General features: G+C 44.4%; 1 protein-coding gene across 1 annotated transcript in view; it reads right to left on the bottom strand.

Annotated features, from left to right (window-relative positions):
• Positions 1 to 11,062, bottom strand: part of LOC146808555 (extracellular calcium-sensing receptor-like) — a 75,068-nt gene extending 64,006 nt beyond the window's left edge. Inside the window, exons 1-3 of the mRNA XM_085624003.1 lie at positions 11,020 to 11,062; positions 8,990 to 9,222; positions 3,246 to 4,088 (exon numbers count right to left, since the gene is read on the bottom strand). Of these exons, the coding sequence (XP_085480129.1) occupies positions 3,246 to 4,088; positions 8,990 to 9,222; positions 11,020 to 11,062 (1,119 nt within the window). The remainder of the gene's footprint in view (positions 1 to 3,245; positions 4,089 to 8,989; positions 9,223 to 11,019) is intronic.
• Between the last annotated feature and the right edge of the window lie 3,907 nt (positions 11,063 to 14,969).

Genomic DNA, 14,969 nt, shown 5'->3' with positions numbered 1-14,969 from the left:
AAAGCTGGAGGACACAACCTCCTTGAAGACTGTAACAGAAGGAGGGGGTTTCAGGGGCACAAAATGGGACTAACTGAGGTAGACCGTGTGACTTACCTTTTGACGAATGCCTGACTACAAAGGACACCACCCCCTCTGTGACCGAGGTGCCGGTTCTCCTTAAAATCTAGGGTATCAAGCTCCTACTCAACAGGTGATTGGGTAGGGCCCAATTTGAGTGATTTGATAATATTCTCTACCACGAATTCCCCAGACCATTTATGCTAATTTAGCTGGGCAGAAACATGTTGGCAGACAGAGAATTGGGTGTGAGTCATTGATATCCACTACCTATTCACTAGAGTTTTTAATCATACATAGTACCCACTAAATTAAAGGTATTGCCCATAAAACACTAAGGTGTTTTTACTTTTCCATCTGGATCCCCATTCTTGTTGGTTTTGTTCAGTAAGATTTATCCAAGAACTCCCTTCTTCCATTACAGTCTCCAAGGGCGATGAGCCTGCCTTCATGGCATTCTCCAATCGAGGTGGGTAGAGGATTCTTATGGTGAAGCATGACAATATTAAGTGTGAGAGGTTTCCTCTTTCACTAAGAATGACTGTTCCTGGGTAACCATCTTAGGTTAAGAGTTTGCTTCTTAGGATATTCTGAAGATGCACACTCAGGATAAATTGGCAGTGCAAATATATCCTACATAGATCCTTAAACTAATGGCCACCACACCCATTTTGTGATAATTTCTTGGTAGCAAAGGGACATACGGTGTCTCACCCTTCACCAATTATTACCCTGTATTCTCTCTCTCTCTCTAGTGCAGGATAATGAGAAGGATTCTGTTGTGTCTATAAGTGAAACATCAGAGGGGTGTATAACGGAGAGACAGTGAAGGGAAGCATGCAAGGAGTATGCAGACATTCAGAAGGTGCTAGAAAACAATAAAACAAAATTGGCAATAAAGAAATTTGTAGAGGAAGATTTATTGCCTTACTTGCATATGGCAGACAAGCTTTCTCAACAAGATGGATGATTGTACCTTGGTGAGCAACTATTGGTACCAGTAGGATTAAGACATACTGTTGTCCAAATGTCTCGTCTGGGGTATGCTGAGGAAAGCATCATGAAGAGAAGGGTCAGGGGTGATTTTTGGTTGCCTACTATAGATAGAAGGTTAGAAGATAAAGTAAGATCGTGTATAGGATATGCCATTAGTGATAATTCACAAAACACTGTTGTTTATGATGTCACCCCTGTCTAGACCCAGTAGAGTGTGGGAAGTAATTTAATTGGCTATCGCTAGTCCAAAGGCCAAGTATTTGCTATAGTTTTGATTGATCAGATGTCACAGTGACCGAAGGTTAAAATGATAAATCATGTTACATGTGCTAATGTGATTCCGTTTATGAACGATGTCTTTGAGAGGCAGGGTTTCCCTAAGGATATAGTGACAGATAATGGGGCGCAATTTACAACTGATAATATTGGTGCAGGGATTCTGCTCGGAGACGGAACTATGCTTTGGATCACAGGACATCAGTGGATAGGGACTGCGTCACCATACTACATCAGTATCTGTGGGCCTGAATCTGATTAGCTCATAGTGCCGCTCTTTCATTCCCAAGCTTCCAGAGATCCAAGTGATATGGCACCCCAGAACACAACACTTCCAACCCTATTAAGGTTGCGGTTGCAGGTCACACACTTTTGTTCTACTTGTCCATAATTTACCAAAGTTGAGACATAAACACAGTTTAATATATTTTTTAAACAATCATGATTCTAATCTGCAATGAGTATGCCATAAATACAAAGCAGATGCATGCCAATAATATCAAAAGCATAATCAACAGACCATAAACAATGAATGGTCCTGTTATGTTATATTTGCCTAACCCCACCCTCTCTACTAAAGCTAAGTGGGTATAGATTATAGAAAGAATATATCTCAGTTTTGGTGGTGGACCCCGTACCTCAGCACATATATCAGATGGTTCTACATCTCAGCTGGTGCAGCCCTCTCGTCTGCAGTACCTTGGCTCTCGGACTTTCAGAACAACACGTCCCTAGTTATAGTACAAAACCTGTACATCCAAAAACAGCAGTTGGATGTCTTTGCTATTCTAGACCATAATGACCTTGCACGGGCGGTACAGCAACATCCCAGAAAAGGAAAGATAATACTAAAATGTGTTCTGAATATGTGCAAATTATAACATGTCACGAAAACAGGCGTGCACTTTCTTTCTACTTTTGAGCAAAGAAGAAGCAACCTACATTGTGCAAAAGTTAGGCTAACATAGGGAAAATGGCATTGGGCTCAATAGGAAAAATGGCATTGGGATCCATAGGAAACACACAACAATATAAAAACATTTTTTTATCAAGACATTGTATTGGACATAATCACACCTCACAAAGTAATGGTATTGTAGAACAACGGATAAGGGGTGTGAAGGAAGGAATATAGCTAATAGAAAAAATTGGTATCAAATTAGCAAACAACTATTGTGGAGTTATTGGCCCACACCAAGGGCTAATGGTTGCAGATCTTCATTTGAAAAAATATGGGGCAGAGAGGCTGTTTGCAACTTAACATATGTTTAATGCTCTGATATTATATGATGGTTGTTATAGTCAGGGTTATTAATGGGTGGGTTGATTCTTTCATGCCACTTGTTTTGCAGTTTAATGGATGCATAGTTCTATGTATTTATTGTGTTCTTATGTATATTGTTGGTCTTTATTTTAATTTCATTGTTGTAACGGAGGGGAATGCGTGTTCTCTGTGTTGGATTTCTAGTTGGCCATAGTTCTAGATCCATGCTGGAATTCTGGAGAACTCAGTTAGCCTGGGCTTCCTATCTTTGAAGGAAGGTTTTTCTAAGTGTTTAATAAACTTACCTTTTTGACCACTTTTTGTGCTCCTGTTGATTTAAATATACACAGATATGATATTATTCCCTGCTTTTCAAATGATAATTACATACATGTACAGGCTAAGTTCTAATACTAATAGAGGAAGTGATTTTTTTCAGAGCAGATCTATTTTGCGAAATTAGAAAATTGCCAATTAATCCCATGGTAAAGAATACTTTACATAAATGATTACATGAAAAACAAGAGCTTAAGCTTAACAGGCCACACTAAGGCAGGAGTGCCTATTCTTTGTGCCTCATCGGTGGTAACCACTGTCATCTATAAGCATTCACACTCAGCAATAAGATAATTTGTTTTTACTCAATTACCTGCCAGGGTTTAATGTTGCTGTTATCAGCGCAGGTTCCATTGCCGAAAGGCCCTTGTCCTGGCTTACAAACCATCAAGGATGTCACAGCATAGGCCAAAGCATAAACTGCAAGGTAGGTGTGATAACTGGAGCTCAGATCATTCAACTCAAACTCATTTAGAGGTATTTTGTCAAGTGTCTGCTTCTCAAAGCAGGAGGTAACTGTTCCACCATGTGTCACAGGGGTCAATGTCTCATTTCCATTGGTTGCCAGCCATCTACAGTTAAATGCTTTCTCCCAGAAGAGTTTAATAAATCTATCATTGGGATCCCGCATGGGATTGAGTCGAGTAAGGAAGTCCTCAAAGCCTGGCATCTTGGTTAACCGGAGGACTAACTTTAATGATCCATTGAATAACCTCCTGGCCTGCTTGGAGAAGAGTCCAAGAGTCATTGTGAAGGATGCAGAGAAGATGAAGGTCTTGTCGGTCACGTTCTGTGCAGAGAGGGCCTCCAAGAGATTCTTCACATGGACAACAGAACTGTAGATAATGATCACTTTCACTGCATGTTTCTGGACAACATTGGCGACGGTGAGTATCTTTGTTCGATTATATGCAGCATGAGTTTTTTCCATAAACGCTACACATCCTTTGTTATGTTCGATTGCATCTTTCAGGTCTTGCCCTCCTTGCAATCCAAGTTCATCATCAGAGATTATCATCCCAATCCATGTCCAGCTGAAGTGCCCCATTAGTCGCACCAGCGCAGTGATCTGAAAGATGTTGCTGGGTACTGTGCGCAGAAAGGAAGGGAACTGAGACTTGTCACTTAGCATGGGCAGCTCAGACCCATAGCTGATCTGCATAGAAAATAATAGTAGTAAAATATATACAATGTCACACTGCAAATATTTGACTTTCATTTTAAAAGTCCAACAGACCTTCCTAAACATTGTGTAAAGATTTTCAGAGCACCTGTTGTATTGTTTAATTTAGCTGACTATAAATCACTTGCATATAAGGCTTTAAAAATGATGCACACCCACAGGAGGGGAAGCAGCAGAAGTGTGACTTTTTTGGAGCCCAGTAGCTTCCTGTGTCCCACTTGCAGCTACTGACATAGACAAAGGCCTGACGTGTGACTGAAGGTGATTGGACGGAAGGTTGTATATTCTCCTGTGAAAATGTAACTGAGTCCCTCCTCGCTTTTGTAACCTTGAACATTTTTGATTCAATGTAAGCTGGAGATTCTGCAAGAAATTGTTTTTTTCCCATCCCAACTACATTTGTGATAGAAGTTGCCTGATTTGTATTTGCATGGGGTCTAACTTTGAAGGAATATACTCAGTGTTGTTAAAAACACAGACACTCACTATCTTGAAACAGATATGCCTGGTATTGCAGGGTGTTAGACCTGTGTTTAACTGCATCAGTGGGGACTATTGGCTAGCTTTTACACCACGGGCCTTACACAGCTAGGAAACATTTAGAAGGAGAGTTGGACATTGAAAGTCAGACAGTTCACTTAGTCATCCTAGGGCCATCACATTTGATCCCATGGTGGAGATTCATATGGGGCAGGAGTTGCATAGAAGGCAGAGATGTTTGCTGAGCGAGCACCCTGTTGGGTTGACTCCACTTTGGAAACATTTCTGTTTTTCAGAAATTAATCCTTGCAGTAGGGGTTTGTTTCTGAAATACAGAACAAAGAGGTGTCTGTTCCCATGTGAGTTTTCATCCAGCATGTAAGTGTCATTGGTATTCTTCCTGTTCATGACATCCAGGCTTTTCCAGGTGGTCCTCAACAGAATACGTACATCAGAAGGTCTGTCTTAAATACTGTGCATCTTATGATTGACTTGTAGATTGCTTGCAGCAGAAACAGCTGAGGCTCCACCACCTGGCTTTTCACAACCAATAAATGAGTGGGAAACTGGAGTCTGAAGGAGTTTACACTTCACTAAATAGCTTTAGTCATTACTTTTGCAAACACACATGATATAATGACCAGTCATGGTACCCTGGTTTTATGTGATCTGCATGTAGGTTTGAGTTTTGCATTTGTGGGCAGTAATATAACCAAGATGAAATTTTGATTCCTTGCAGTAAGTGGCGTAAACTATAAAATATATGTGACATGAGGAATACCTGACCCATGGATGACATCGCAACACATTTCACATCTCAGTAGGTTGACTGATCAGTTCTTTATAGTATAAATTAGGTCAAACCAATTGAAATAAAACACAAATCATTGTGAATTAATGAAATATGAGGTATTTTAAAAACATTTAAAAAAAATATATACTTTTTAAAATCAAGTTGTGTCTCCTTCAGTGGAAGTATTGTTTGTGATGCTCTTTGTCAGTGACTTTGTTCCTAAGGTAAATAGGGTATGAGTATGTCTTGCGCAGCTCCAGAAAGTTGAGTCACAAACAGAGCATATGTTCAATAGTTCCATTGTTAGGATGCTATGACGGCAAAACCTGTCTTTGGTCTCACGTGATGGCCCTTTAAACTGAAATAAATATTCAATAATCTAAAGCTTACTCAAGATGTTAATGTTTGTGAGTGAATTCTTTAATCCAAATAAAGTTGTTTTTTTCCATGTAAGTCAGTTGTAAATCATTTGGAGGCTACTTACAATGTCGGTTGGAATTACTTTTGCCCGATATCGCTTCGATTATAGGACTGACCGACACCCGGTCGACAGTCCCGACCACCTAATTAGGATATGACCGAAAACTGTTTGGTCGTATTCCTACATTTTACTATGGGAGCATGCATTCCGGCCGTAAACCGTCCAGAATGCATGCTCCCATTGTAAAATTTGAGGTTTGGTTCTTCCCTGCACCCTGTGGCAGGCACCTCAAGGTGCCAGCCACAATGTGCAGGGATCAAGACGGGTGCTCCCTTGGCCTCCGACTGTAGACCGTGCACCAAAGGGGGCCCCGATGGGGGCTCCAAAGATGCTTTCTGACATGGTTTCCATGTCAGACAGGCCGGCATGGAAACCATGTCGGAAAGCATCATGGTATCTCAAGGATGGAAACGGCCACCCTTGAGATTATTACATGGCTTCCGACTGGCGGACGGGCTCTCAGAACCTGTCGGATGTCAGCCGAAATACCCGGTCAGTGTCCTTTTCTACCGCCTCCATCCTAATAAGACATTCAGAAAGGAAACCAAGCGGCTGATTAAAATGCGGTTCATAAAGACTCCTACCGATGGTTGAGGCCTTTACATCTGCATCGTAATCAGCCCTTAAATGTCTATAATGTAGTAAGGCAATTTATTAATTAAATAAGATCCAAGTCAAGCTGAGCAGTCAAACATGTTTTTTGCCGAATGAATTTTTGCTCGGACTTGAACAGATGCGATAATGTGACTGTAAATGCTAATCATTCAGCAGCGTGTTGTATCTGTGGATATTTAAAGTTTGCAACATTTCTGTGGACTTTATATGTGTTTTTTTTAATGTATCCACATTGACATTGACACAGCCACACGTGAGGTGACATGTTTGGAAGAAATCAACAAAGGAAAACACATTTCTCGCTGTAGATGGCAGTAGGGAAGGCAGGTTCCTAAATAGGGTATGCTATAGATATGTTTTATAAAAGGGTTGTCTGTTTAGGGAAGTGCCCTTACTGTATCCTCACCCCACATTGTTGCCCTAATGCTTATGGTTCTGACTCTGAACGTGGGCTGGAGCCTGCTGTCCAGGCCCCAGCACCAGTGCTCTCTCACTAATCATGATGTAAGCATATTGGCAACGACTTTAACTCCCTAATAAGTCCCTAGTAAATGGCACCATGAGTACCTGGGCATGGGAGATAAAGGGTTCACCAGGGACTGCCACCTTGAGTAACCCAAGTAAACAGATGACAGCAGGTCTGCCATTGCAGACTTTGCAAACTGCTCCAACTCTACTTTGCCCTCACCCTGAGATCCAAGGTCAAAGCACTATTTGTAATATTTGAATTTGAATTTGAATTTAAAAAATATTTATTGAGCGCTCGGACACCAAGCGGTTTCATGGCGCTGTATAGGAAATGATACCTGAGTGAGAGGGTGATGCGACTTAGATTTTAAAAACCTGTGCAAACAGATTGGTTTTCAGGGTGCTCCGTAACTCCAGGTATGAGGGGGTTGATCTCATTTGGAAAGGTAGAGAATTCCAAAATTGTGGAGCAATAACGGAGAACATTGAGCCTCTCATTCTGCTCTTCTTGAATCTGGGCACCACCAGTAGGGACAGAGAGGAGGATCGGAGTAGTCTGCTGGGGATGTAGGGGGCGATTTTTGACGTGATAAAAGATGGGTCTGGTTCCGCAAGAGCCTGGAACGTGATACAACCCATCTTAAAGAGGGCCCTTTCTCTAATTGGGAGCCAATGGAGGGATCTGAGAAGGGGAGTGGTATGGTGTGACTTGGATAAACCATAGGCCAGGCGAGCAGCTTGGTTTTGCACCAGTTGGAGCCTCCGGATGGCGTAAGCGGGGGCGCCGTTGTGTAGGGCATTCCCATAATCCAGCCGGGAAAGGAACATAGCCATCAAGATCAATTTAAGGGCTGAAAATGAGAAAAAACGTGAGATCTTGCGAAAAACAGGAAGAGACCACTGTGCTGATCTGAGAGTGTAGGGTCAGTTGTTGGTTGAGGGTGATTCCCAATGTCTTAATGGCGGGAGAGGGAGAAGGGGGGGGACCAAAAGAGGGGGGCCAGAAGAAGGGGGACCAAGGGTTGAGTTTGCCGCCAGTGAGAAGAAGCTCGGTCTTATCAGAGTTGAGCTTGAGGTGGTTAAAGCACATCCAATCCCTGATAAAGACCATCACCGACTGGAAATTAGAAATAGAATCGGGAGAGTTAGAGAGGTTAAAAATGAGTTGGAGGTCATCGGCGTAGTTAAACACAGTGACCTCCATCCTCTGCAGAGCACAAATGAGCGGGCAGACGTACAAATTAAAAAGAAGGGGGGAGAGAGAGGAGCCCTGAGGGACGCCACATAGCACTTTGCGGGCCTCGGAGGAAAAATTTGCCAGGTGGACTGCCTGTGAGCGGTCGCTCAGGAACAAGCTGATCCAGGCCAGGGCAGAACCTCCAATGCCTGCCACCTCGACACGGGAAAGGAGGATGGTGTGATCGACCGTGTCGAAGGCGGCCGACAAATCGAGGAGAACCAATGCCTGAGGGAGATTAGCATCTTGCCCCGCTCTGAGTGTGTCAATGACAGAGAGCACCACTTTTTCGGTGGAATGGAGAGTGCGGAACCCTGCTTGGCATGGTGATAAATAGCCGCTGTCCTCTATAAAAGAGCTAAGGACTTTGGTTACGTGGCGTTCGAGGACTTAAGCCAGGTAGGGAAGGAGGGAAATGGGCTGATAGTTTACTAGCGCTGTGGGGTCTGCGCCTGGTTTTTTCAAGATTGGAATGATGGTGGCTGATTTATGACATGAAGGGACAGTGCCTGAGTTGAGGGTCTCATTGAGAAAGGTGAGGGGGGAGATGGACAAGTGAGGAAGATATCGCGCAAGATGTAGGCCGGGCAGATGTCAGCGGGGGATCCCGACTTGACGCATGGGAGCAAGGAGAGGAAGGTTTCTTTAGACAGTGGGGTTATGAAGTCGAGGTGGCAGGCGTTGGGTTGTGGGTCGGGGTTTAGGAAAGCTTGGGAGGGTGGAGGTATATTGGCCTTAATGTCTGCAATTTTATTGCTAAAGAAGTTGTTCAGCGAGTCGCACAAGTGCTGGGAAGGTACCGGCTTGGATGAAGTCCTGTCCGAAGAGGCTAATTCGAAGACTGTAGCAAAGATTTCTCTGGGTTGGTTCTCTGCCAGGAGGATCTTGTTTGAAAAGTAGCAGGTTTTGGCATCAAGGATGGCTTTCTTGTACTCTGCCTGGGTGGAGGAGTACAGTGATTTGGAGGCTGTGCAGTAAGTGCGTCTCCACGCACGTTCTGCACGGCCGGCGGCCAGTTTTTTCTCCTTCAGTTCTGGTGTGAACCATTTGTTGACGTCATGGGCGCGTCTTACCCTAATGCGTCTTAGGGGTGCCACCTGATCGCAGGCGTTGGACAGCCAATTATTTAGTATTGCTGCCTGAAGGGGGGGGGGCCTGTTCCTCTATAGCTGGACTGGAGGATAGTAAAGAAGAACACAGCAATGGGATGTCAACTTTGCCCCAGTTGCGAGCCCAGGTGTTTTTGGGCAGGGGGGGTTTTGTGGTCGAACTTGAGTCCAGGGAGAAGGAGATCAAGTGGTGGTCTGACCACAAGCAAGGGGTATCAGTAGGCTCAAGGATAGGGATGTTAAGGGACCAAACTTGATCTAATATGTGGCCCTGAACATGGGTGGGAGTGTGAATATGGGATATAAAATTCAGGTTGTTCATGGCTAATGTGGCTAGCAGGTCCTGGAAGGCTGGAAGGAAGTGCGGCATATTTTTGGGGGGGCCGATACATCAGGACACATGTGATAGGGATCTGGAAGGAGTTCGAGCATGCAACTAAGTAGTCCACTTCTGGGATAGGGGTGTGAGGTAGTAGTTGGAAGTGTAGATCTGAGTGAATGATCAGAGCCACTCCCCCCTGTTTTGCCAGGGGGTCGATCTGCCCGAAGTGCATAGTAGGAGGAGGGCAGAGCCGCAAGCAAGTTGGGCAGGGAGTCCTGGTGAAACCAGGTTTCCGTGAGGAACAGTAAGTTAGGTTTCTGCATGTCTAGGAGAATAAACAGGTCAAGGTGGTGTTTTACTGCTGACCGAGTGTTGAGTAGGAGGGCAGAGATAATCGGTAAGTCACTTACTTGAGCAGAGGTGGAACTGGTGCAGATCGGGAGTCGAAGGCAGGTTGGGTGGTAAAGAGGGTAGGGGATGGGCGCTTAGGATCCCAGCCTCTGTGATATGATCCTTCACTGCTTGATTCAAGTCCCCAGGGCCTTGGTGGGCGCACAGTGTTTCAGGGGGATAGGAAATAAAATGGGCATGGAGCTGTGCCCCTGGCCCCGTCCGGTCGCGGACAGGGGCAGATGGGCTTGCCTTAGGCGACCCTTCGGCGCGCTGCCAGCGCCCGCTGCGCTCGTCCACTGCACGTCCGAAAAATACACAGAATTATAGGCTAGGAGGGGGGGGCGTGGCCTCACGTCAGTGGGCGTGGCCTGAGGGTTGATGGAGGTGAAGGATTTCCCAACCCGCGGCAGCGCTTACGTCCGCTGCACGGGAGTATTCAAGGTGCTGTTGTTGGTGGGTAAGTGCCAAGCAAAGGAGAGCAATCAGGTAAGATCAGTGAGGTCGAGAACAAACAATTTTAAAACACGGGCATTCTCTCCCGGCTTCCGCCTCAGGAGTGTCAATTCCCTCTGAGCGCGAGCTTGTAATCAGCCCGGCTTTTATAAGATGGTTTTTTAAAGAAAGGGGCGTGGCCTCACGTCAGTGGGCATGGCCTGAGGGTTGATGGCGGCGAAGGATTTCCCAACCCGCGGCAGCGCTTACGTCCGCTGCGCGGGAGTATTCAAGGTGCTGTTGTTGGTGGGGAAGTGCCAAGCAAAAGAGAGCAATCAGGTAAGATCAGTGAGATCGAGAACAAACAATTTTAAAACACCGGCATTCTCTCCCGGCTTCCGCCTCAGGAGTGTCAATTCCCTCAGTAATACTTCTCAGTCATCCATGAAATAGGCCTCCTGAGCCCAGGGGGAAAGGTGCATTATATTAAAGGCGTGGACAAATTAAAGTCTCTTTCCATTTAGGGTTACTATAGGTGAGCCATAGGATAACATGGGCTGGCACATTGACATACCTGAGGTCGCCACCTCCTTTATGGCCCTGCTGAATGTGGTCATGTTTGATATAAAACAACTTGCCTCATCACCCCAACATGATTCAAATGTTATATTTAATGTGAAATTCAACCAGGTGGCTACATTAGAGGTTGCCCACCTGGTTGACTCAGCCTTTCCTGTGCCCTGGCTGGCAGGCTTCTACTGCCAAGACAGGAATCTGACCTCTTGCCAGGAAGTGTGAACACTTTCGGTTGTCAGAAATAAAGGCCTGCCTGGGAAGGGGGTGACACCATCCACCCTGACAAGATGGCTAGTGAAGCGGTACATCAAGGCAGTGAGCTTCAAATCATGCACCACCTCTCAAATGCACGCAGGATGAAACCCCCTCATGCCCCTAGCACATTTGTACCCAGGCAGGCAGGCAGGAAAATGATATAGTCAGTAGTCATACACACCAAGAAGGCTAGCCATACGTTTATGGTGGGGTACCTGGTCAGTATAGCTGATGAAGGGTTCTGTTGTTTTTAGAAGTGGTAAATGAAGGGTTCTGGGAAGAAATAGTGAAACACACCCCCTGGAAGTGGTCACCTCAAGAGTGGATTAGCTGCTGAGGCAAGTAACCCATTGACCACTTGCACCCACAACCCTAACACCCTTAAATCTAGAATTTAATTGCCACCCCTTGCACCAGAACCTCAGATCTGAGAAGACTTGCAAACTAGGACAAAGAAGAGACCCAAGTGCGTGACTTCAGGACATGCACAAAGCAAAAGCATGATAACCTGCTACTGTGGCAACCACCCTGAAACTGCATGCTTGCGACCCGTCCCAGATGAAAGACTGGCTCCCCACACAGCAGTACTCCTTTGAATGCCAAAGGCAACTTCAGACTCCTTCAGGCAAGTGGCACTAGAATACTGCATGTGGAACCATGCATCCTGAATAAAAGAATCGCTAGCCATCGGGCCCTTACCGGTACCACCCAAAAGTAGATAGTTCACTGTGTTGTGGGTAATATAGTCCTGAGCTCCAGCAAGCCTAAGGCAACTACCTCTTTTCCGTGGACCTCTGGATGTCAAAGTATCATCTTGCTGACCTTATTGCTACCATCTTTGCTTGAGACTGCAACCTGATGAAACTCTGCAGCACCTTCAACCAGCCACAGTAGTGTTTCCTTGTTGCATCTGTTTTCTCCCCAGCAGCATCTCAGTGGTAAACCCAGCTCTTCCACGAGTCCCACCTCAGGACCAGGGACACCCAGCTCAACTCTGCAGGCTAGCCTCTCAGGCCAGTTGAATTTGAACTGACTATTGTGGCTTGGTCCTGTGACCCGCATCAACTGTGCTCCCCCTCATGGGTTTCACGGTGCTCGACCTGCGATGACTGCTTGTCACTAGTGCTTTACCTATTGACCACAATGATACCATTTTGCTGCAGTGAAATGAACTGATTTACTTTTGATTTTAAAATTCATTACTTCTGTTATATGCATCCCATTGTTTTCGTTTTGGTGTCTAAACTAATATAGACATCTGCTTTATTTGTATAAATTGGTGCTGGATTACCGTCAAGTTTTGTCAATTACTTAGCACATGTTTATCTATTAAAGTCTGACTGGAATGAGCTAAATATGTATTATTATGAATCCAAGTACCATCTTTGGGTATAAAGAGCCAGATAGGGTGCACACTCATTTGGCTACCTGCCGCCACGAGTTGAAACACACTACCCCTCTTTCCCCGAACTGAGCTCTTTCAGTTGTGATGTTTGAGTACATCATGATTCTGGTCTATAGTACGTTTTTTTCTTCCAGCCTGTCTGGAGAGTGGCTTCTAGCATGGGGACACACCAGTTGGTGTAACCAGGCGCTTTATAAGTGATTATATGTATCTTTTAATTATTATTACATGGTGAGGTCTATTCATCACTATATAATTAGTATTAATAATACTCCACTTTCCTACAGTTTAGTTATTTCATGAGGGCTACTTAAAGGAACAGAGGCGAGTGTGTGGTTGCAGCAGCAATAATCATTGGTCCATTGCACCTCCTCCCCCATAATTCCTAGATAAACATTTGATTACCTACATGTTTTTGAGCTTTTTTAGAGCAAATAATAAAGTGTATATTCCTTGTATCTTTTTTGTTGATCTGCACCCAGAGGTAAGTATATTGTGGCCAATGCGGAGACTTTCTAGGACCCAATTAAATCTTCATTTATTAGATACACATATTTGTTTGTCTTTTTATAATTTGCTGCTGTCAGATATTTAGGTTACTGTATTACTGGAGTCAGTTTGTCTCTGCTAGCTTTGTAAGAGATAGGTTGGCTGCATGTACATGACTTTCTATAATTGTGGTTGGTCAGCAACATATAGGGAACGATAAGGAATGTTTTACTCGCACCCCTTTATAGGTATGAAGTGCAATCAATGAGCTGATAATGTTTGGTTGACTCCCAGGATGATAGCTGGCTCATGACCATGTTTTAACAGGTTGAAAGACCTATGTAGTAAGACAATAGTGTTATTTGTTTCCCAGTTGTGAATGCTTTGTTAGTCTAGAGTGATATTGCCAGCATAGTTACCTGTTTGATTTTACCTAATAATCTGAGTCTTCATTGTCCATTGGGTTAGAGAAGTAAAGGGGTGTTCGGTAGAAATCTTCACCTTACATCTATCAGCGTAGTTACATTTTTGCTGCTCGCTTCATTTCTTGGTCCAGGCTTATGTATAGGTTGGAGGATGGATGCTTCCTAGGTGTGAGGGGTGAAGAATTTGGTCGTTCATGAGCATGGTGTTATGTAGACGAGCCACCAGTGAACGCCCTTTGATGGAATCCGTTCTATTAATTATGTATTAGTTGCCAGAAATCAAATCCATCTCTAGGTTCAATTGCTTGCTGAAGGTCGATCCACTCTTTTAAAAATAATAATTAAGAAGCTGTTCCAGAGAGAGCCCTCTGTTTTGTGAATCTCCTGGTTCTTTGTGGCTGGTAATTTTAATAATCACCTTCAATTTATTCCTGTGATCTCTTTTCTTCTGTTTCATTATGAGGATTGTGATGAACTTGCTTTGCACTGATCACTGAGGATAAGAAATTAAAAATGTTCTGAAGGGGGCACTCACATTCGAACACCTAGCTGATGAGTTGCCTAAGCTATTGTGGTCTTTAAATCTGCCAAAAACCTTTGGTTTCATAGTTTTAGTTACTCGGTCATTTAGAAGCAAAGTTCCTAATTATTTTCTACTAATACATATTAATCACATATTACTTTCTGAGATGTTTTCAATTTGAAGTCTATACAGTGTCCGAAATCTGAAGCCAGGATACCAGTGTAATCAATGGTAGAGTTGAATCTCTTTGCTCCAAATGGACATTGAGCGGGTCAATCATCTCCCAGTCTGTTGTTGAGATGTCTGCACCCTAGAATGTGCAGGCCACTGTTTATGGCCATAAGGCAAGTTTGAGGTAGTGGTGCTGAACACATTTTTGGAGCGGGCGTGCTGCCATCCATGTTACTTAACTGAACTCATTGGTAAGGTGAAAAATCCAAGCGTCACACAAATAACAAGTGTCACAAATATGCCACTCAGCAGGAGAGTGGTAAGACTGTGGTATATAATTGGTGTGCATTTTGGAGCACACTGTCACAACACAGTTTTGCCGTTTTCCTGGTTGGAGCCGGCCTGCCTCACATCTCGCTAATTTTTACCCACTGTTCCCAACTCCAGCCCTTCCCGCCACCCAGCGCTTCTCCCCCCTCCCAGGACTAACACACACAGAGGTGGGGTTACCATCATCTACAAGGATGTCAATCGCTGCACTACCTCCTCAGACAATTTAACCCCGATAATGACGCATTTCAATTTCTAATTCACACAGATGAAAAAAGCACTATCAGATGTACCCTCACATGCAGACCACCTCAACCACCCCCCAACTTCTGCAATGCCAACCCCGACCT

The sequence above is a fragment of the Triturus cristatus genome, chromosome 8 (assembly GCF_964204655.1).
Source record: "Triturus cristatus chromosome 8, aTriCri1.1, whole genome shotgun sequence".
NCBI lineage: Eukaryota > Metazoa > Chordata > Amphibia > Caudata > Salamandridae > Triturus > Triturus cristatus.
The sequence above is the reverse complement of the archived record's forward strand: the minus strand, read 5'-3'. Positions and strand labels throughout refer to the sequence as shown.